This window comes from Benincasa hispida, chromosome 3, assembly GCF_027475165.1.
Source record: "Benincasa hispida cultivar pf3 chromosome 3, pf3_genome.v1.1, whole genome shotgun sequence".
Lineage (NCBI taxonomy): Eukaryota > Viridiplantae > Streptophyta > Magnoliopsida > Cucurbitales > Cucurbitaceae > Benincasa > Benincasa hispida.
Window position 1 is genome coordinate 36,590,108 of NC_143480.1, and position 22,854 is coordinate 36,612,961.

Genomic DNA, 22,854 nt, shown 5'->3' on the forward strand with positions numbered 1-22,854 from the left:
TTTGGTTATCACTCAAGACATGATCCACTTGTATGTCACCACATACATGCTTGAGTCACATACAGATAACCAGGGATTTTATGTTTATTGGTTTGTGGTAAAGCAAATAAAACAATTAACCGAGCAAAATACAAGATGTGAAGTATATCATACATTAACAACACAAATATTTGTATATACTGTTTACAAACTACAGGACATGAGACTTTAGGACATCAACCCCAACAGAATGTATATGTGGAAATTCTATCACAATGAATTGGAAGGATCCACTTCCACTCGTAGGTACTCTTGAATAAGAGTTCCTTCGTACGTCTACAGGAAGATTTGAAATCTTTTTACTTGAATGAAGATTGCTTACAGATTTTTTGTTTACAGGAAACTAAGAAAATGATGATAACTCTGTAATTCGAATTTGAAATTAGTGGTATTTATAAGAATATACCAGCTGACTGTTACAAATGATAGTTATTAACAAATAGAAATTCGAGGTATTTGAGTCAAAACTTCTTCATTTCCCAATATTCTCAACATCAGTATGAGTTTTGATCTCAAACTGCACAAAAGCTACTTTAAAATGTAGATGAAAAAATAATGTTCGAAGGTTTAATCTTTTTTTTCTTTAACGTATTAAGTAAAATGATTACTATTTGAAAAGAATGATAGAAGAGTTTCAAAGCAGTCTAGTATTGTCTAATATTTTCCTTAAGGTTACTGAAACACCTCACAAACAGAATCTACATAATTTCTCTCACAAACCAAGCATTGTCTAAATTCTTCAAGAAATTTAACAATGTGCAATATCTTCCCCACTTCAAACCCAAATTCTACAACCTAAATCAACATCCCAATCATGTCATTTCCAAACTAGAACATCTCTATACAGGAACCAACCGAGAAACAAGAAGCAGGGTCAGAACCATTTCTAAAAGAAAGTTAGGGGAAGAACAAATTTCACAAAAGCCATCAAAGGCTACACATGAATCTTAACAAGTTCATATCCCATAAATTTTTTCAAGAATTTAGGAAGAAAACCACACAATAGGTCAAAAAAAGAGAAGTTCCACATTATATAAGACCAAACAACGCACCTTTCATATTCTTGTTAGAAAGAAGAAAAACACATTTCTATTGGTGGCAAGTGTTTTCAAGTACCATCGAACCATTTCAAACACTCTCGAGCCTTTAAGCAATATCAAGAAGAAAACCACCCGAACTTGCCAAAGAGTTTATGTTAGGTAAAAATCGTAAAATTTTGAAATCAATATCTCTCTTAACTTCACTTGTAAGTTCCTAATATATCAGGAACATAAATTGATTCTAAAGGCAAGAGATTAGTGAGAAGTTCTCTATTTTTGAGTGATTGCTGCAAATCTCTTCAAGAAATCAAAAGATTTAGTAACTGCTTCACAGTGGACATAGGTCTCTGATCGAACTACTTTAAACCTCTCGTGTTCTTCTTCTTCTTCTTTTGTATCACCTTCAATTTCCAGCAAGTAAATTATTAAGCTTTGTTTTTAGAAAACGAGAAAGAAAGAAGATTTCAATTCAGATTGAGAAAAGTCTGAGAATTACCATTAATAGCCTGAAGTTTTGTTGCATGTGAAAGGTATAGTGGCAGCACCATCTTCTTCCACATGTTAGTTTGAGAAAAGAGGTATGAGAAGACTATGGAAAAAAATTGAAAAGGTTAAAAATCAATTTCAATGTAATCTACATTTGATCGAGCCCTAGTTTGACTGTCAAGTAAAATTTGTGTGGTGTCCAGGGAAAAGAGAAGAAGGAGATAAAAGAAAGGAAGGAGAAGAAGGAGGACAGAAAATTGGGCGTTAGTGATTTACGTGAGAAATTTCATGAAGGAGAAGAAGGAGAGAAGAGGGATAAGCTTCAGTTGCTTACAATGTTTATAAAAAATAGAGATGGAAAAAGAGAGAGGAGGGATGATTTCAAATCTACAGTTTTTCAGCCGAAATATTTTCCCTCTCACCATCGTCTTTTGACGCGTGCGCAACATTTTAATTTTTTTTTAGTTTTTTTTATAGCTATATTAAAAAAATGTTGAATTGAAAAGCTATAAAAAGTCCATTTTCTGGTAGTGTTATTAGAGAACATGTGCAAAATGATCACATTACTCTTTAATTCGTGAGCTCTAATAATCAACTAATTGATATTTTTACCAAATTTTTGAATGAAGAAAGTTTTTCCAAAAATATGCTTGAGCTTGGCATTATTCATATGATGCATCTTGATTTTATTCTTATTTGATACTATGTAATGCATATTGATAATGGGAGAATTTGGAAACTTTGTATGTATTCTTATTTTTAGGAGTAGCACATATGTTTATTGTTCTTTTTTGACTCCCAAGGTGGAGAAGTATAAGAAAAATATGTGTTATGAATGTGTTGCATAATTGTGTCTTTTGAATGCATTATTTAGGGGGAAAAGTTAATTATTTTGAATGAATTTCAAGCATGATCTTTGTGGTGTATTGAAATTACTTATTGATCACATGTCAAATTGTTTTTCTTCTATGGTTTGTTGTCATAAAAAAGGGAAGATTGTTGGCTTTTTTGCCCTTAATCCCAAATTAATTAATTGCAACTAATTAATTAATTAATATTTTAAGGATAATAAATTTAATTTTATTTATTAACAATTTTATTATTTTGAATAGTCCACAATATAAAGATTGGAACAACAATTATGATGTCTCTTGAATCACCGAAATCGGAGTTTAAATGAAAAAATATAAAAAAAAAAGTAACGAAAATCATCAAATTAGACTAATTAGAGAGTGTCACTTGGAACTATAGGTGAGTGGCACATAGAAAAAGTGACCGTTGGTCACTTAATTTAACAAAAAAAAATGAAAAATTGAAACCTGCGTATGCACCTTTCCGTTGGTGAATTTATATATATATTTCTTTATTAATTTCTTTTTTACTTTTTCACTTTTAACCTTCATCTTTCTTTTCACTTTTTAAAGTGTTCAATAGACTAAATTAAGATCCATTTTTTACCCTATTTCCTTCCTTTTTTCAACTTCATTTTCTCTAAACATTTTAGAATTTTTTACAATTTTATAATCCTAAAAAATTATTAAAGGTCACCATTGTTTATCTCTCTCAAAGCTTTGAACTCAAACATGTATATCCATTCTTTTTAGAAGATTTTATCAAAAATATTTTAACAGCTGGATCCTAACTCGTGAAAAATAATCGGATTTGCTCTTGAACATTAAAAATGAGCAAGGTAGTAGTTCGATTCTCAACTGTGGAAAGAATCAAAAAAGATTTTTAATCAAAATCCCAAATGACGCTTGGGAAAGTGGATGTAGGTCGAGTTTGACCTAACTACTATAAAAATTATGACGCCTTCTTCTCTACTCTTTTCTAATATTTTTCAATTTTAATTGCATGCTTTTATTGGTTGAGATTGATTAAGTGTATTGTTACATAATTTTGTTTGTCAATCTTGCTATTTAGCATCAATTAGGGTTTTTATTAATTTTATTTAAAAATTCTTTAATTAAATTAAATTGAGCATATTTTTCAAAAAGTTAAATTAAATCCTATTCACCCTTTAGGGTTGCCATACGGTCTAACATATCTTAATTCTACTAGGATTTAGATATGAGATTTAAAGATTAGGATATGACTTTTTCCTAATCCCAAATAAGTTAGATCAAATCTTATTTTATCTAATTTTATCTTGATTTTGAACTTTAATCAGATCAAAATTCACCCACAACAATAGCAAAAAGAAAAAGAAAAAAAAGTCAAAATGCAAAAATATCCTATATATATATATATATATAATGAAAAAATAACAAATAAATTTTCAGAAATTATGAAATTAAAAAATTGAAATTCGATGGGTCAAAAACACAAAAACATTGCCTCAATAGACGGATTTTCTTTTTCTAGTTTTTAACAAACTGCATTTTTTTTTTCAAGAAACAAATCCTCTCTATCAAATATTCGTATTTACTAGTCTTCCAAATTTAGAGACGCACTCTCATAATAAGACAGGAAAAAAAACGATTCGTTTTTCCTAAATATTCTCACAACAGCCTGTTTTTCCTAATTTCTTTTTAAAATTTTCAATAATAATCTAATTAACCCATTTATTATAAGTTATTATATATTATTAGGTTGATTTAGAAGTAGATGGATCCATGAGTTTCATGCGGAGGTGTCTTCTAAGAAGCCTATGGTTTTTGTCCTTCTTCCTCATTGGTTGAATTCTTTTTTTTTTTTTTTTCATATTTTCAGAATCACTTACAACTTCCAATCATATTTTTAATAATTTAAAATCAATTTTATAATAAAAAAATTACATTAAAAATCTAAAATAAAATAATAAGTTAATTTGAAATGATTTTAAATATGACAATAGTGATTTTAATAATTTTAAAATCACTCTCAAATATGTATTAATGTTCATACAGCATGGGCTCCAGCTTCTTCCACAGAATCAAGTGTTATTTATCGAGATTTTCGTGAAATTTTGAAAAGTGTAGGGTGGCTTACCTTGATGCTTGTTTTGATTCTCCCATTTGCGGAGTTTTAGCCATTTTGGAAGCGGTTCATTTGACAGACTTAGTGAATTTAAAACAGTTTAAAAAATCATTTATATTTGAGAGTGATTCTAAAATAGTTAAAAGTAACATTCGTCATTTTCAAAATCACTACTAAATATGTTTTTAATCATTTGAAACTGGTTTTGATTATATGAAAATTGAACTTAAAAGTATAAAATTAAATATTAAATTAATATTAAATGATTAATGATGTGATTCGAATAGATTTTGAATATGACAAAAATGATTTTAACTCAGGAACATCCATTTATTGTTGGGTTGAGGAAATCTGGTGTTTAATTTCTAATTTTTGACAGCATTTTCTTTTTGCATATTCCCAGAAAGTTTGGTTTGTTTGGTGAGTGGTTTCACTCATTTCTCTTTAGATTGGATTAGGAAGTGCTTCTGTATAGATTTTGTCTTCTTCCGTAATAGAAGTCTTCTTTCAAAAAAAAAAAAAAAAAAATGCTTAGCTTTTGTTTTCAATAAATTTTTATGGTTTAAACATTTAAATTATCTAATAGACATGGGAATTTTTAAGTTTATTTCCGAGAAATCTTTACATTTTTTATTTTGTATTCAATAAGATACTAAATTTTTTATTTTTTATTTAATTGGGTCCATAACCTATTTCGTATTTTTAAAAAAACATATATCTATATCTATTTGATGTAAAATTATTTGTTTCTAGTTTCATTAAATGCGGACATTATTTTTAAAGTTTTGGAGCCTATTACATGTATAATTAAAAGTTCATAGATTTGTCGGACCATTTAAACATCAATTATGCGTTTAGAGACTCAATTTGTAATTTAACTATAGAAAGATTTTGACAAATAGTATAAATGTCAAACTATTTACAGAAATAATAAAAAAAATACTAATAGACATTAATAGAAGTCTATCACTCATAGCACTGATAGACTTCTATCAACCTTTATCAAAGAAGATTAAAATTTTGTTATTTTGTATAAATAATTTCCCTTATTTTGCTAGTTTTGAAAATTCTCCTTAACTACATTCTTCTAAATGTCAAAGTAAGTATAGCTCAACAGACATAAAATATGTGTTAAAATTTCGAGGTAAGGTCAAGATCGGTTTCAATCTCCCCACTCAATATTAGAATTAAAAAGAAAAAGGAAAATGAAAACAAACATATAATCAAACCAACCATTCACATTAAGGATCATATGTGAACTCCATATTTGAATAAAAGGATCATCTATATACTGAAATAATTTCCCACCTTCCTCCCAAGTTCCAACTACCATCCAAGAAAGTAGTTTTGATGATTAAATTTATGTTATGAATATTAATTGTAAAGTTAAATTGAAATGATTTTTTAAATCCCAAATAAATAATTGGGATTCAACTTAATTATTAAACACATGTTTAGTTTAGTAGCCTAGGGAGTGCTTTTGGGTATAAATATATAACAATTAAAGTCAAGTCATCAAATTTGACCTTTTTAAATCCCTTTTAGTTTATTTTCTTCTTCTGTTCTGCTTCCACCAACCTTCCTCACCAACTCCTCTCTACGTTGATCAATTATACCTATTTAAGCACCGTTTCTTCTTCCGCAAATAGCTCAAACATACACAGAAGATTCTAAATTCTTCCATTACTCCTTCTGCATCTTCTTTGGAATTTCATTTCTTTTTGTATACCTTAAAATGGCCCCAATTGAGACCATCTGCAAGAGCGTCATTCATGACCCACTCAATTGGGGCATAGCGGCTGAGTCTCTCAAAGGAAGCCATCTTGATGAGGTGAAGCGCATGGTGGAGGAGTATCGAAGGCCCCTTATCAAGCTTGGTGGTGAAACCCTAACCATTTCCCAAGTGGCTGCTATTGCTACTCGGGAATCTGATGTTACTGTTGAGCTTTCCGAGTCTGCTAGAGCGGGTGTTAATGCTAGCAGTGATTGGGTTATGGAGAGTATGAATAAAGGCACTGATAGTTATGGAGTTACTACTGGTTTTGGTGCTACGTCTCATAGGAGGACAAAACAAGGGGGAGCTCTTCAAAAGGAGCTTATTCGATTCTTGAATGCTGGGATCTTTGGAAATGGGACTGAATCGAGTCATACTTTGCCTCATTCGGCTACAAGAGCGGCCATGTTGGTGAGAATCAATACTCTTCTTCAAGGCTATTCAGGTATTAGGTTTGAGATTTTGGAAGCCATCACCAAACTCTTAAACCATAACATCACTCCATGTTTGCCTCTCCGTGGAACAATTACTGCTTCTGGAGATCTTGTTCCACTTTCTTATATTGCTGGATTGCTCACTGGTCGACCAAATTCTAAAGCTGTTGGTCCAAATGGAGAAAGCCTTGATGCAAAGGAGGCTTTTCAACAAGCTGATATTCCTTCTGGATTCTTTGAGTTGCAACCAAAGGAAGGTCTTGCTCTGGTCAATGGCACTGCTGTTGGTTCTGGATTGGCTTCTATTGTTCTCTTTGAGGCAAATATTTTGGCTGTCTTATCCGAGATTTTGTCTGCCATCTTTGCTGAAGTTATGCAAGGAAAGCCTGAATTTACTGACCATTTGACCCATAAATTGAAGCACCATCCTGGTCAGATTGAAGCAGCCGCAATCATGGAACACATTTTGGATGGGAGTTCTTACATGAAAACAGCCAAGAAATTACATGAAATCGATCCCCTCCAAAAACCCAAACAAGATCGTTATGCTCTAAGAACTTCACCTCAATGGCTTGGTCCTTTGATTGAAGTGATTCGATTCTCTACAAAATCTATTGAGCGAGAGATTAACTCGGTCAATGACAATCCTTTGATTGATGTTTCAAGAAACAAAGCATTGCATGGAGGCAACTTTCAAGGAACACCGATTGGAGTTTCCATGGACAACACTCGGTTGGCCATTGCTTCAATTGGAAAGCTCATGTTTGCTCAATTCTCTGAACTTGTCAATGACTTCTACAACAATGGTTTGCCTTCTAATCTTTCTGCAAGTAGAAACCCAAGCTTGGATTATGGGTTTAAAGGTGCCGAAATTGCCATGGCTTCATACTGCTCTGAGCTTCAATATCTTGCAGATCCAGTGACAAGCCATGTTCAGAGTGCCGAACAACACAACCAAGATGTTAACTCTCTTGGTTTGATTTCTTCAAGGAAAACAGCTGAAGCCATTGATATTCTAAAACTCATGTCTTCCACATTTCTTGTTGCTCTTTGTCAAGCAATTGACTTGAGGCATTTGGAAGAAAACTTAAAGAGCACTGTTAAAACAACTGTAAGCCAAGTAGCGAAAAAAGTTTTGACTACATCCTCTAACGGTGCGCTTCACCCATCAAGATTTTGTGAGAAAGACTTATTGAAGGTTGTCGACAGAGAGTATACTTTTGCATATATAGATGATCCATGCAGTGCCACATACCCACTAATGCAGAAGTTAAGGCAAGTTCTTGTTGAGCATGCACTTGCAAATGGTGATGACGAAAAGAACACAAGTACTTCAATCTTCCAAAAGATTGCTACGTTTGAAGAGGAACTAAAGGTAGTTTTACCAAATGCAGTTGAAAATATGAGGTTAGTATACGAGAGTGGAGAAACACCTATTAAGAACCAAATTGAAGAATGTCGATCTTATCCATTATACAGATTTGTGAGGAAAGAGATAGGAACAAATTTGCTAACAGGTGAAAAAGTAATATCTCCGGGAGAAGAATGTGAGAAAGTATTCACGGCTTTGTGTCAAGGAAAGATGATTGATTCTATCTTAGAATGTTTGAAGGAGTGGAATGGAGCTCCAATCCCAATATGTTAGGTTATCCTCCACTTGTCTAGAGGATCCTCAGCCTCACGAGGAAAGGCTTTGCTATGTGTTCTTTTTGTATTTTTAAATATTTTTTCTATCAGTTCCATTTCTGTTTTATGGAAGAAAAAAGCAAGTTAATAACATAATTTGGAGAATTTATTCTTAATATATTCATCTGTATAAGTTTTATTTTGGGTTTTTGATCTATTTAATTTGCTGGCTTCCATAATAGTAATTTTCTTCACTCTTCACTGCATTTGGTTAATTTTTTAACCAAAAAATAGAAAATAGACGTGAATCAGGGAGGTAAAATATTTTATGATAAAAAAAAAAAAAACATGTAAAGATTTTAGGACAAGATTTAGTCTTTGATTCTTCTGTTACGTATCATTTTGGTTATTTATGTTTTAAAATTTGATGACACTGCTATTTACATTTTTTTACAAAAATTGATGGGGTGATTTTAACATAAAAGTGAAGGTGACATGACCAATGTCTAAAATATCGATGTTGCGAAGTGAGGAGTAGTTCATATTAGTCCAAAAAAAATTTTCTATAAAGGTCTCATTCGGTCCAACAATGAGGAGTTGGTGCATTGCAGCAGGTTCGAGCCCTGAGGAAGCACTCTGCGGGAAAGGTCCAGGGGAACGAGGAAGATATCGAGGTCTTAATTTTACAGAAATTTTGATGTAAATATTGATAAAATTTCGAGTTCGGTTGGCATTTCTGAAAAAATTATAAAAAAACTGAAAATTCAAAAACTTAATTTAAATTAATAAAGAAATAATTTATGATTTTTAAACAACTTAACATGTCTATTATTTATATTATATTTGTATTAGTGATTTTTTGTTGCTTCATTATTATATTTCATGGATTTTCTACTATATAATTGAAATATCAATTTTCCCTTCATATCAATATCGAACCTATGAAAACGTAAAAATATCAATAAAAATATCGATATATTGACAAAAAAAATTAATACTATGCGTATAATGTTATAATTTATTACTAATATAATACATATTAGTTCATGCTTAACATTTTTTGCTAACTAATATTTTTATTAGAGAAAAGATTAGTTTACAAAAGTGATCTATGGGAGTCAAATAAATTCATCAGTATATCATCTTCTGCTACTTAGACTACATTTCCAACAACTTGTTGTTTATCCCAAGTTGTCAAGTCGTAGTATTTTAAATATTTGACCTAATTTCAACCCTATTACTATAAAATAATATTTTATTCTCGACTCACATTATCAATATATACCCTTATATAAGACCAATTCTCCTTTTCTTTATAATTAGAGTATGTATTTATTTGAGGCAATTCATCTCGTTACATCTAATCTTTCTGTAGTTTACTTAAATGTCTAATCACAAGTTGACATTTGATAAACTTTAAAAATAATATGATTTTGTGTTTGTTTTTCTGCGTGATTAAAGACTAAAGTGAAGTATTAGTCATTAATCAATGACGAAAAACAGATTGTAATTGAGAATTCAACACAAGCGGCTCTCCTAAAGCCAACAAAGAGGATACCCACTTGAATGTTGTTATTTTCCTATTGCAGGCAATGTCTCTATTTTCTATACCACAAAACAAACAAAATACAGTCCCCTTCCCTACGTGGCTCCTTCAACGCCCATGTTCTATGAATTCACCAAACCCCACACAAGTACACACACATTTACTTTGCACACCCACCCACCCTCCCCACATATTCTATAGTATTGTTTCAATCCGATCAATTTTGAACATTCAATATGAAATCACTACTCAATTTTATTTTAATATATAGTTTGATTTTCCATTCTCTTCTCAAGTCCCAACTACCCCATTTTATTCCCTTCTTCAAAGCCACAACTTGTGTTTGAGTGGCTGTTTTCCACCACTCTTCCTTACCTAATACTAAAACAGAGTCATTTTCTTATTAGTTTGTGCTTAGAAAGCTTTCCCCTATTTAAACTACCCTTCTTCCACTTCTACTCTCAACAAAATTGTTCTCATTTCCCTCTTCCATCCTAAAAGAAGAGGAAAAAGAAACCCCATCTTTTTTCATGGCACCTGCCCAATTGGAACAATTTGCTTACAAGAATGGCTCGATGGAGAGCCTCTGCACGAGTCATGTCGATCCTCTCAATTGGGGTGTGGCGGCTGAAGCTCTTAAAGGAAGTCATCTTGATGAGGTGAAGAGGATGGTGGAAGAGTATAGAAGGCCTGTGGTGAAGCTTGGGGGTGAGACTCTCACTATTTCTCAAGTGGCTGCCATTGCCACTCGTGATAATGATGTAGTTGTGGAGTTGGCTGAGTCTGCTCGAGCAGGTGTTAAAGCTAGTAGTGATTGGGTGATGGAGAGTATGAATAAAGGGACTGATAGTTACGGTGTCACTACTGGATTTGGTGCTACGTCTCATAGGAGGACTAAACAAGGTGGGGCTCTTCAAAAGGAGTTGATTCGATTTTTGAATGCTGGAATTTTTGCAAATGGGGTTGAGTCGAATCATACTTTGCCTCATTCGGCCACAAGGGCAGCTATGTTGGTGAGGATCAATACTCTTCTTCAAGGCTATTCGGGTATTCGATTTGAGATTTTGGAAGCTATCACTAATCTTCTTAATCAGAACATTACTCCATGTTTGCCACTACGAGGAACAATTACGGCATCCGGAGATCTTGTCCCTTTGTCGTATATCGCTGGGCTACTTACTGGTCGCCATAATTCTAAGGCCATTGGGCCCAATGGGGAAACACTTGATGCTGAGACTGCCTTTAAACAAGCTGGCATTCCTTCTGGCTTCTTTGAGTTGCAACCCAAAGAAGGCCTTGCTCTTGTCAATGGCACTGCTATTGGTTCTGGGTTGGCTTCTATTGTCCTATTTGAGGCAAATATTTTGGTTGTTTTGTCAGAAATTTTATCTGCTATTTTTGCTGAAGTCATGCAAGGAAAGCCAGAATTTACTAATCATTTGACTCATAAGTTGAAGCACCACCCAGGTCAAATTGAAGCAGCTGCAATCATGGAGCACATTTTGGATGGAAGTTCTTACATGAAAACTGCAAAGAAACTACATGAAATCGACCCCCTCCAAAAACCTAAACAAGATCGTTATGCTCTTAGAACTTCACCACAATGGCTTGGTCCATTGATCGAAGTGATTCGATTCTCCACCAAGTCTATCGAGCGGGAGATTAATTCAGTTAATGACAACCCTTTGATTGATGTTTCAAGAAACAAGGCATTGCATGGAGGCAACTTCCAAGGAACGCCAATTGGAGTTTCCATGGACAACACTCGATTGGCAATTGCTTCAATTGGGAAGCTCATGTTTGCCCAATTCTCTGAACTTGTCAATGATTTTTACAACAATGGCTTGCCTTCTAACCTTACTGCAAGTAGAAATCCGAGCTTGGATTATGGGTTTAAAGGAGCTGAAATTGCCATGGCTTCATACTGCTCTGAGCTTCAATATCTTGCAAATCCAGTTACAAGTCATGTCCAAAGTGCTGAGCAACATAACCAAGATGTTAATTCTCTTGGTTTAATTTCTTCAAGAAAAACAGCTGAAGCCATTGATATCTTGAAACTCATGTCGTCCACATTTTTGGTTGCACTCTGTCAAGCAATTGACTTGAGGCACTTGGAGGAAAACTTGAAGAGCACGGTTAAAAGCACAGTGAGCCAAGTAGTCAAGAAGGTGTTGACCACATCCTCCAATGGTGCACTACACCCATCAAGATTTTGCGAGAAAGATCTACTCAAAGTCGTTGATAGAGAATACACATTTACATACATTGATGATCCATGCAGTGCTACTTATCCATTGATGCAAAAATTGAGACAAGTTCTAGTTGAACATGCACTCACCAATGGTGAAAATGAGAAGAACATGAACACTTCCATCTTTCAGAAGATTAGTGCTTTTGAAGAGGAATTAAAAATAAGTTTACCGAAGGAAGTTGAAAATGCAAGGTTGGCACACGAGAGCGAAAATTCTAAAATTGCAAATCAAATTAAGGATTGCAGATCTTATCCATTATATAGATTTGTGAGAGAAGACTTGGGAACCAAACTTTTGACAGGAGAAAGAATAATATCTCCTGGAGAAGAATGTGAGAAGGTATTTACAGCTTTGTGCCAAGGAAAGATGATTGACCCTATCTTAGAGTGCTTAAAAGAATGGAACGGTGCCCCTATTCCTATCTGTTGAAATACATAAGATAAAATTTGTACTTTTGATATTATTTCTCTTTTATTTTTTTCTGTCACATTTTAAAATTTGTACTTTTGCTATTATTTTTCTTTTATTTTTTCTGTCACGTTTTAAGAGTTTGATTTAATTAATGAAAAAGTCAGCAAACAAGATATTGTTGCTGTAATTGCTTTGTTCTAAAACTTTAACTCTTTCTAATAGTTATTGTTTTGAGTGTTTGGCTATGCATTTCTACTCATTTTCAGCCTCATATGTATTATTTATGAATATCTATTAGTGACCAAATTTTCAAACATATGCATAATTGACTTAATTATAGGTAAAAATATACTTATCAGTATTATATATAAAAGAATCATGGATCACATTTAGATTGAACATTTTTTTAATACATAAAAAATGTGGAATATGAAGATTTTGAACCACTTATTATAAGAAAATAAGTACATAACTAATCACACGTTGAACAATTCTCATATTGACATCTAAATTGAATTTATTAGAACATAACCAATAGTCTTAAACAATATTGTTTCTAACATTTTTAAATAATCATAGTTATGGTCAAGATCACTTATAAAAGTCACACCTAGATAGTTCCATTGTTGGATTAATTAGTGTGTCCTATTTAGACAATAGACTATCTTACAAATAGGGACAAATCTATTAAAGAGCAGGAACATGTGCCTCCTCAGTTGGTGCCATTTTAGAAAGAAAAAAATTGTAGTTGTATTTTTAGTATAAATAATAATCTTTATAGTTGGTTAAGTGATTTGAAACACGCTAGCCTTCACTTGAGTCTATGGTTCGAGCTTTAACATATGCAAGTAGTTTTTTTTTTTCTTTTTTTTTTCTTCTTCTTTTCTAATTTAATTTTTTATTGTTTTAACAAATATTTCACAATTCTGTTTTTTCTATTTTTTCAATTCAAAAACATATATATTTACTGATTAAAATATAATTCACCACATATATTTATAAATTATTCTTTGAGTTGTACAAATTTTGACAACAGAATTAATTAATGAATTAATAATGAACGTAATGGGAGAGTATAGTATTATACAATAAATAATCCACCAAATGAATTAATTAATTAGTTATGATAAAACCAAACATAGGGATAATTAGCATCATTAAAGTTCACTAACCCTTTTTTCTCTCTCTCATCTAAATATTTTTTAGTGTTTAAAAAGTCATTGGTCTACTTTACTTCAATGGTATTATATTTAATGGGTTGAATTTATTAAGCTTTATTGTGAGTTCAAAGATGACGCTTGCAATCATTTTTCACATTTAACTAACCCAATATATATATATTGCATTCAACATACTTGACAAATTTGACTCTCATCAAACTCCTTCAACAACCAAAAATAAAAAAATAAAAAAATACATATACTTATAGACTTATATCAATCTATCACGTGGTATTAATAGATTTATATCAGCTTCAATCATTGATAGACATTAATAGACTTCTGTTAGTCTCTATCAGTCTCTACCAAATAAGATTGAATTTTGTTATTTTGTATAAATAGTTTCTCTTATTTGTCTATTCTTGAAAATCCCCCAAAAATCAATAATAATGTATATACTGCAAATTTTGTTCCTCTATTTTGGGTTTGATTTATTTTAGTCGGTGTATTTTTAAAATATTTATTTTTATCTATAAATTTTGTACTTTTTTTCTTTTTCTCCTTGTACTTTTAAAATATTCATTTTGATCTTTATGCTCTTGACTATTTCGATATTTACATATTAATTTTTAATTATCTCATTTTTTTTAATAAATTTTTAGCATACCTCTTCTCGCTAAGTTTCTTAAAGTGTAGTTATAAATTTGTATTAAAAGGTTCCCATTGTGTATAAAATTTGTTTTAAGATTTTGTAAATAGGAATTATAATCATCAATATCTAAAATATATGAACCGAAATAGGTACTTTAAAAATTTAAAAACTAAGGTCTATTCAGTAACCATTTTGTTTCTTAAAATTAAGTCTATAGACACTACTTCCACCTCCAAATTTCTTCCTTTATTATCTACATTTTACCAATAGTTTAGAAAATTAAACCAAAATTTAAAAACTAAAAAAAAAAATTAAAAATTCTTTTTGTTTTTGTTTTTGGAATTTTCAAAAACCAAATAATTAGAAAACGGGACTTAAAATAAACCAAAATCAAAACAGCAAGACTACCACAATAATTAAACTTTCTTATGTAAATAAAAAGGAATAATTTACAAACGTCATTTTTTTAGAATATATAGATATTATAATCTCTCCTATAAGAAAAAGTAAATATAAATGAGCATGGCATGACTTGAATAAAATTTATAAGATCTTTAAGTTTTTATTAAATAAAAAACTTCCTTATTTAATTAATTTTCCAGATGTTAAATTTAGATAATTACAATAATTATTTTAAAGTAAAATAGAATACCAACCTAATGGTATCTAGGTTGCACCTATTTTTATGTAATTAGACATTTGTTTAATAAAAATTTTCCATGTGTCAAAAAACGTTTTTAAAAAATATATATATTAACTTAATTAAAAGAGAAATACATGAGATTAGGTGTAGTCCAAATTGATCTAATCATTACCCAATAAGATAGGTCAAAATGCTCCTTCGACATGTTATTTAACTAAAATATAAATAAAATTTAAAAGAATGATATCCCAAAAGAAAATTAATATCTAACTAAAAATATCTTCTTCTTCTTGTTTTTTTTTAAGGAAAGAAATGGACAAGAAATTCACACCATAACTACCAAGGGCCTATAAACTTTGACCACTGAAAATTTAGTATAGTTCTTCTTTGAACCATTTTCACACCATGGACTCTACCAACTACTTTAGGAGCTCTTTCTTCTTCCTTTCCTGTCCTCTTCCTTGACCCTTACCTAACAAATCCCACTAAGTTACTTACAAAAAGCTCTCCCTATATAAACATCTTTCTTCCATTACCAATCTCCACCACTCAGAAATCAATTCTCTAATCTAAACCCAGTTGAAAGATTCTTTAGTTCATTCTAATATCTTTTTCTCTCTTCACTCCATTTTTGTACAACAATGGCACCTACTCACTTCCAACAACAGAATGGTTCGATGGAGAGCTTGTGCATTAGCCAAAACGATCCACTCAATTGGGGTGTGGCCGCAGATTCCCTCAAGGGAAGCCATCTCGATGAGGTGAAGCACATGATCGAGGAGTATCGGAGGCCTATTGTCAAGATTGGTGGTGAAAGTCTCACCATTTCTCAAGTGGCTGCCATTGCCACTCGAGACTCTGATGTTATTGTTGAACTTTCTGAGTCTGCTAGAGCTGGTGTTAAGGCTAGTAGTGATTGGGTTATGGAAAGCATGAATAAAGGGACGGATAGTTATGGTGTTACTACTGGGTTTGGTGCTACATCTCATAGAAGGACCAAACAAGGTGGTGCTCTCCAAAAGGAGCTTATTAGATTTTTGAATGCTGGGATTTTTGGAAATGGAGCTGAGTCTGATCATACTTTGCCCCACTCGGCTACAAGGGCGGCCATGTTGGTGAGAATCAATACTCTTCTTCAAGGCTACTCGGGTATTAGATTTGAGATTTTGGAAGCTATAACCAAACTTTTGAACCACAACATTACTCCATGCTTGCCTCTTCGTGGAACAATTACTGCCTCTGGAGATCTTGTTCCTCTTTCTTATATAGCTGGACTGCTCACTGGGCGACCCAACTCCAAGGCGATTGGACCCAATGGAGAACGTATGGACGCTAAGGAGGCTTTCCAACAAGCTGGTATTCCTTCTGGGTTTTTCGAATTGCAGCCTAAGGAAGGTCTTGCTCTAGTTAATGGTACTGCTGTTGGTTCTGGATTGGCTTCTATTGTTCTCTTTGAGGCAAATATTTTGGCTGTTTTGTCAGAAATTCTATCTGCTATTTTTGCTGAGGTCATGCAAGGAAAGCCAGAATTTACTGATCATTTGACTCATAAGTTGAAGCACCACCCAGGTCAAATTGAAGCAGCAGCAATTATGGAGCACATTTTGGATGGAAGCTCTTACATGAAAACAGCCAAGAAATTACATGAAATCGATCCCCTCCAAAAACCCAAACAAGATCGTTATGCTCTAAGAACTTCACCTCAATGGCTTGGTCCGTTAATTGAAGTTATTCGATTCTCTACAAAATCTATTGAGCGAGAGATTAACTCGGTCAATGACAACCCTTTGATTGATGTTTCAAGAAACAAAGCATTGCATGGAGGCAACTTTCAGGGAACACCGATTGGAGTTTCCATGGACAACACTCGGTTGGCCATTGCTTCTATTGGGAAGCTCATGTTTGCCCAATTCTCTGAACTTGTTAATGATTTCTACAACAACGGTTTGCCTTCTAATCTTTCTGCAAGTAGAAATCCGAGTTTGGATTATGGGTTTAAAGGAGCTGAAATTGCCATGGCTTCATACTGCTCCGAGCTTCAATACCTTGCAAATCCAGTGACAAGCCATGTTCAGAGTGCCGAGCAACACAACCAAGATGTTAACTCTCTAGGTTTAATTTCATCAAGGAAAACAGCTGAAGCCATTGATATTCTTAAACTCATGTCATCTACATTTTTGGTTGCTCTTTGCCAAGCAATTGACTTAAGGCATTTGGAGGAAAACTTGAAGAGTACAGTGAAAAGCACTGTTAGTCAAGTAGCCAAGAAAGTTTTAACCACGTGCTCTAATGGTGCACTTCACCCATCAAGATTTTGTGAAAAAGATCTACTCAAAGTTGTTGATAGAGAGTACACATTTGCTTATATCGACGATCCATGCAATGCTACTTACCCATTGAGTCAAAAGTTGAGACAAGTTCTCGTTGAGCATGCACTTGCAAACGGTGATGATGAAAAGAATGCAGACACTTCAATCTTTCAAAAGATTGTTTTATTCGAGGAGGAACTAAAAGCATTATTACCCAAAGAAGTTGAAAATGCAAGGTTGGCCTATGAGACTGGGAACTCCAAGATTGAAAATCAAATCAAGGATTGTAGATCGTATCCAATATATAGATTTGTGAGAGAAGAGTTGGAAACAAAAATGCTAACTGGAGAAAAAGTGATATCTCCAGGAGAAGAGTGCGAGAAAGTATTCATAGCTTTGTGTCAAGGCAAGATGATAGACTCGATCTTAGAGTGTTTGAAGGAGTGGAACGGTGCTCCAATTCCAATTTGCTAATCCATTTTGCAGCACATGGAACAGCGGATCATTCGTCAACATTAATGAAGATATTCATAGGATGAATTTGTACTTTTAGTTTAATTTTCCTTTCATTTTCCTATCTTATTTTCGTTTACTAAAATGAATAAAGGAATAACATTCTATTTGATAAATTGTTGCGGTGTTCGACTATATAATTTTTAAAACCTTTTTCTAGTGGATTTCATAACAAAATTTTCCGTGGAAAATAAAATTGAAAATCAAATTTTTCAACAAAAAAATTAATTTACTCCAAAGTTTTAGTAACTTTTAGTTTAAACTTCCAATTTCATTAATATAAATTTTAAATTTAAACATGTGTTCATTGATGGAATAAATTTTTCAAAAACTCTAAATTTCAGCAAAAATTCAAACATTTTGTCATTCTTCTTGGAAGCTTCACTTATTTTGTATGTATTAGATATATCTTTTCTTTCATTGGGTCCTGGTGTAGGGAAAAAAATCTTATTTTATAAAAGAAAAAAATGGCAAATTGCAAAAACCACTCTTAAAGTATAGTGATATTTGTAATTACATCCTAAAACTTTCAGTTGTAAAAATTAGACCCTTAAACTTTTATAAGTGTAAAAGTGGACGCTCAAACTTACAATAAATGTGAAAATCGGGCCTACAAATGATAAAAAGTGAACTCATAAACTTGTACAAATGTTATCGTTTACACAATTTTGTAATTATGAAGGTCCAATTTGACTCAATTTTAACATTTATATAAGTTTGAGAGTTTAAGTTTTAAAATTGAAAGTTTAAAGGTACCATTGCAATTATAATCATTCTTTAGGTATGGTTTTTGCAATTTTCCTAATTATACTTTATTTAATATATATATATATATGTATATATATATATCGCCAATTTTTTTTATTATACGTTTCTCCATCATACAATTTCGCTTGACAGTCAAAGACATATTCATTTTTTGTATCTCATCTAATTGTATCACATTATTGTTTGTGATGTGACCAAACTTTTTTTTTTCTTTTTTTTCAAATACGGATGTATCTTGAGATGCAAAAAAAAAAAAATTGCTCTTCTATGAAATGCTAAGAGCAATACATAGGTGGAACGCCCCCTCCAAGCAGACACATAAAAGAAAGAAAAAAATTAAGAAAAATTTTCATGTGACAAACCATATGATTGGACAATTTGGTGGGCTGTAAATACACAAATATTCTTATTCTTTTAAAAATTGTTTCATAAATGTTTTAAAACTATTATTTATTGGAGTTGAAAAAGCATTAAAATGTTGGATGAAATGTCTTACATTTCTAAAAGTCATACTTTCAAAGAGTCAAGTAAGTATCTCACTATTCCAAATCATTGATACGTTGGTTTTTCATCTAACATTCTAAAAGATTTCTACTTTAAAGATAGTTTTGAATCATATATGAAAAGTTAGGTGTAATATTATCACAAAAGAGAAAATTGAAAGATGTATTTTACCATTTAACCATTTTATTATGGGAGGTGGTTGTTTGAGGATTACTTCAACATTCCTTCAGGAATAAAAATTAAAAGATAACCAACATCAATGACATATTGTCCAGATAAGAGCAAAGCAAAAGGAGTATATTAAAGAAAAGTTAGGTATTAAAATGGAGGTTGGATGGACATCAGATTAAACCAAACCACTTATGAATGGGTGGAAATAAAATATTTTGGGTTTGATGATTAAATTCCTATTGAAATTGGCAACTTGATTTAAGTTATTTCAATTTGTTAAAACTTTGTTTTATAAATTATCTTTTATTTGCAATCAAACAGTCATGGAGAAAAGATTGAAAATATTTCTAATTGGTTAAGGATATTTGTTACTAATTTATAAATTGAAACAAGTATATTTCTTGAAAATTCTCACAAGTACAATTTTTTATACTTGAACTTTGATGGAAACAAAATGAAATGAAGATTAAAAAAAATAACAAAAACAAATATGACATTATTTTTAAGTTTATAATCGTGTATGGTCTAACTCCTCTTAATGCATTAGCATATGGGAATTGGTGCGCCATTCCATTCCTTCAAGCATTCTAAAATTGGATCAATCATTTTTCCTTGGCACAATGCAGTGAAAACCTTTTCGCACTCTTCTCCTGGAGATACAACCTTCTCTCCGGTTAGCAATTTAGTGCCCAACTCTTCCCTCACAAACTTGTATAATGGGTAAGATCTGCATTCCTTAATTTGGTTCTCAATGGTTGCATCTCCATTTTCATATGCCAATCTCACACTTTCCACTTCTTTGGGCAAAATGGCTTTCAATTCCTCTTCAAATGCTCCAATTTTTTGAAAGATTGAAGTAGCCTGGTCTTTTTCGTCCTCTCCATTATTCAAAGCATGCTCAACAATAACTTGTCTCAACTTTTGCATCAGTGGATAAGTAGCACTGCATGGATCGTCAATGTAAGCAAAAGTGTATTCTCGATCAACTACTTTGAGTAAATCTTTCTCACAAAATCTTGAAGGATGAAGCGTGCCATTTGAGCTAGTGGTGAGGACTTTCTTCGCCACTTGGCTCACTGTATTTTTAACTGTGTTCTTCAAGTTTTCTTCTAAATGCCTCAAGTCAATTGCTTGACAAAGAGCGACCAAAAATGTGGAAGACATGAGCTTCAAAATGTCAATTGCCTCAGCTGTTTTCCTTGAAGAGATCAAACCAAGAGAGTTGACATCTTGATTATGTTGCTCAGCACTTTGAACATGACTAGTTACGGGATTTGCTAGATATTGAAGTTCAGAGCAATAGGAAGCCATGGCAATCTCAGCACCTTTGAATCCATAATCCAAACTTGGGTTTCTGCTTGCAGAGAGATTTGAGGGTAATCCATTGTTGTAAAAATCATTGACAAGCTCTGAGAATTGAGCAAAAAGAAGCTTTCCAATTGAAGCAATAGCTAGACGAGTATTGTCCATAGAGACTCCAATTGGAGTTCCTTGGAAGTTGCCTCCGTGCAAAGCCTTATTCCTTGAAACATCAATCAATGGGTTGTCGTTGACTGAATTAATCTCCCGTTCAATAGATTTTGTAGAGAATCGAATAACTTCAATCAATGGACCCAACCATTGGGGTGAAGTTCTAAGGGCATAACGATCTTGTTTAGGCTTTTGGAGAGGATCCATCTCATGCAACTTCTTGGCCGTTTTCATGTAAGAACTTCCTTCCAAAATGTGTTCCATAATTGCAGCTGCCTCAATTTGGCCAGGATGATGCTTCAGCTTATGGGTCAAATGATCAGTAAATTCAGGTTTGCCTTGCATAACTTCAGCAAATATGGCAGACAAAATCTCGGACAAAACAGCCAAAATATTTGCCTCAAAGAGAACAATAGAAGCTAACCCAGAACCAACGGCAGTTCCATTGACAAGAGCCAACCCTTCCTTAGGTTGCAACTCAAAGAACCCGGATGGAATACCAGCCTGTAGGAAAGCCTCCTTTGCATCAAGACTTTCTCCATTTGGACCAACTGCTTTAGAATTTGGTCGACCAGTGAGTAATCCAGCAATGTAAGAAAGAGGAACAAGATCTCCAGAAGCAGTAATGGTCCCACGAAGAGGCAAGCACGGAGTGATGTTATGATTCAAGAGTTTGGTAATGGCTTCCAAAATCTCAAATCTAATACCCGAGTAGCCTTGAAGAAGAGTGTTGATTCTCACCAACATAGCTGCCCTTGTAGCCGAGTGAGGCAAAGTATGGTTCGACTCAGCTCCACTTCCAAAGATCCCAGCATTCAAAAATCTAATCAACTCCTTCTGGAGAGCACCACCTTGTTTTGTCCTTCTGTGAGAGGTAGCACCAAAACCAGTAGTAACACCATAACTATCAGTCCCCTTGTTCATGCTCTCCATAACCCAATCACTGCTAGCTTTAACACCAGCTCTAGCAGACTCAGAAAGTTCAACAGTAACATCAGAATCTTGAGTAGCAATGGCAGCCACTTGAGATATAGTAAGAGTTTCACCACCAAGCTTGACAAGGGGCCTCCGGTACTCTTCGACCATGCGCTTCACCTCATCAAGATGGCTTCCCTTAAGGGACTCGGCAGCCACCCCCCAATTGAGTGGATCACTGTGGCTTTGGCACAAGTTGTCTTCAATTTTCTGAAAAGATGCCATTGTTAGAAAGAATGAAAGAAAGAAAGAATAATAATGTGAGAGGTGTTTGGGAGGTGGGTGAGGGTTGTGGAGAAGAAGAAGAATGAAGGGGGTTAAATAGGAAGGAAAGTGTTGATTTTGAAAAAGCAAAGGGGATTGGTGGGGTTGGTGAAGATAAAGAAAGAGAATGGTGAAAATAAGCATAAAATGGCGCATATATTGTTCAATTTGGTCGTAGGTGCGCTGTGGTGGGCGAGACCAACGGGAAACGAAAGTTCATCATCAAGTCTTGTGGTTGGTGCAAGGAAATTACATAATATAAAACATATTTGTTATTAGTTTTCATTGGTCAAATTTGGGTGATTGTAGACTTCAATTTATTCCTTTTTTTTTATTATTACTATTTTTAAATTATGCTTCATCTTTAATATATTTAAATCGTTTTTAAAAACAAGAATTTATGACATCCTATTTCAACATTAATCCACATGTAAAAATGAAATTTCTGTTGGTTCGGTGGGTTGAAATCTTTCTAATGGAAGAGATTTTGATTTTATGGGTCAATTGTATGTCTTCTATATGTTAAAATATGTTAATGAAACAAAATTTTAATGATCTGCCTACATTTTATTTTTGAAAAATAATAAGTTTTGTTTTATATATAAGTGTGCTAATTAAGATTTTTTAATAATTAAAATAAAGATGAGAAGTATTCCAAATATTTAGTTTATTTTTTTTAAAATTACTATAAATACGTCCTTTAAAATCCTGTGCGAGTTTAAAAATCGGATGGCAATGTAAGTATATCTCAACAAAATATTTATTTTTATAACAGTGAAATTTTCAGCATTTAATATTTCCTTATTATGATAAAACTCAGATTTAAAATCGAAAATCATTCAATTTTTCTCACTTTAAA

General features: G+C 32.7%; 4 protein-coding genes and 1 long non-coding RNA gene across 5 annotated transcripts; 3 read left to right on the forward strand and 2 right to left on the reverse strand.

Moving 5' to 3' along the window:
• Positions 1-1,228: 1,228 nt before the first annotated feature.
• Positions 1,229-1,879, reverse strand: LOC150037231 (uncharacterized). Its single transcript, XR_016528813.1, has 2 exons — positions 1,576-1,879; positions 1,229-1,480 (listed from the first exon to the last, which is right to left on the reverse strand). It is a non-coding gene; the product is annotated as an uncharacterized LOC150037231 (long non-coding RNA).
• Positions 1,880-6,175: 4,296 nt separating this feature from the next.
• On the forward strand, positions 6,176-8,535 carry LOC120072683 (phenylalanine ammonia-lyase-like). Its single transcript, XM_039025125.2, has one exon. It carries the CDS (start codon positions 6,259-6,261, stop codon positions 8,374-8,376), a length of 2,118 nt encoding a protein of 705 aa, XP_038881053.2. The 5' UTR covers positions 6,176-6,258; the 3' UTR covers positions 8,377-8,535.
• A 1,817-nt stretch (positions 8,536-10,352) lies between these two features.
• Positions 10,353-12,769, forward strand: LOC120074610 (phenylalanine ammonia-lyase-like). Its single transcript, XM_039027777.2, has one exon. It carries the CDS (start codon positions 10,434-10,436, stop codon positions 12,582-12,584), a length of 2,151 nt encoding a protein of 716 aa, XP_038883705.1. The 5' UTR covers positions 10,353-10,433; the 3' UTR covers positions 12,585-12,769.
• Positions 12,770-15,567: 2,798 nt separating this feature from the next.
• Positions 15,568-17,959, forward strand: LOC120073092 (phenylalanine ammonia-lyase-like). The gene has a single exon (XM_039025700.2). It carries the CDS (start codon positions 15,663-15,665, stop codon positions 17,802-17,804), a length of 2,142 nt encoding a protein of 713 aa, XP_038881628.1. The 5' UTR covers positions 15,568-15,662; the 3' UTR covers positions 17,805-17,959.
• Positions 17,960-19,658: 1,699 nt separating this feature from the next.
• On the reverse strand, positions 19,659-22,122 carry LOC120073093 (phenylalanine ammonia-lyase). The gene has a single exon (XM_039025701.2). The coding sequence runs from the start codon at positions 21,954-21,956 to the stop codon at positions 19,830-19,832; it is 2,127 nt and encodes a 708-aa protein (XP_038881629.2). The 5' UTR covers positions 21,957-22,122; the 3' UTR covers positions 19,659-19,829.
• Positions 22,123-22,854: the final 732 nt, after the last annotated feature.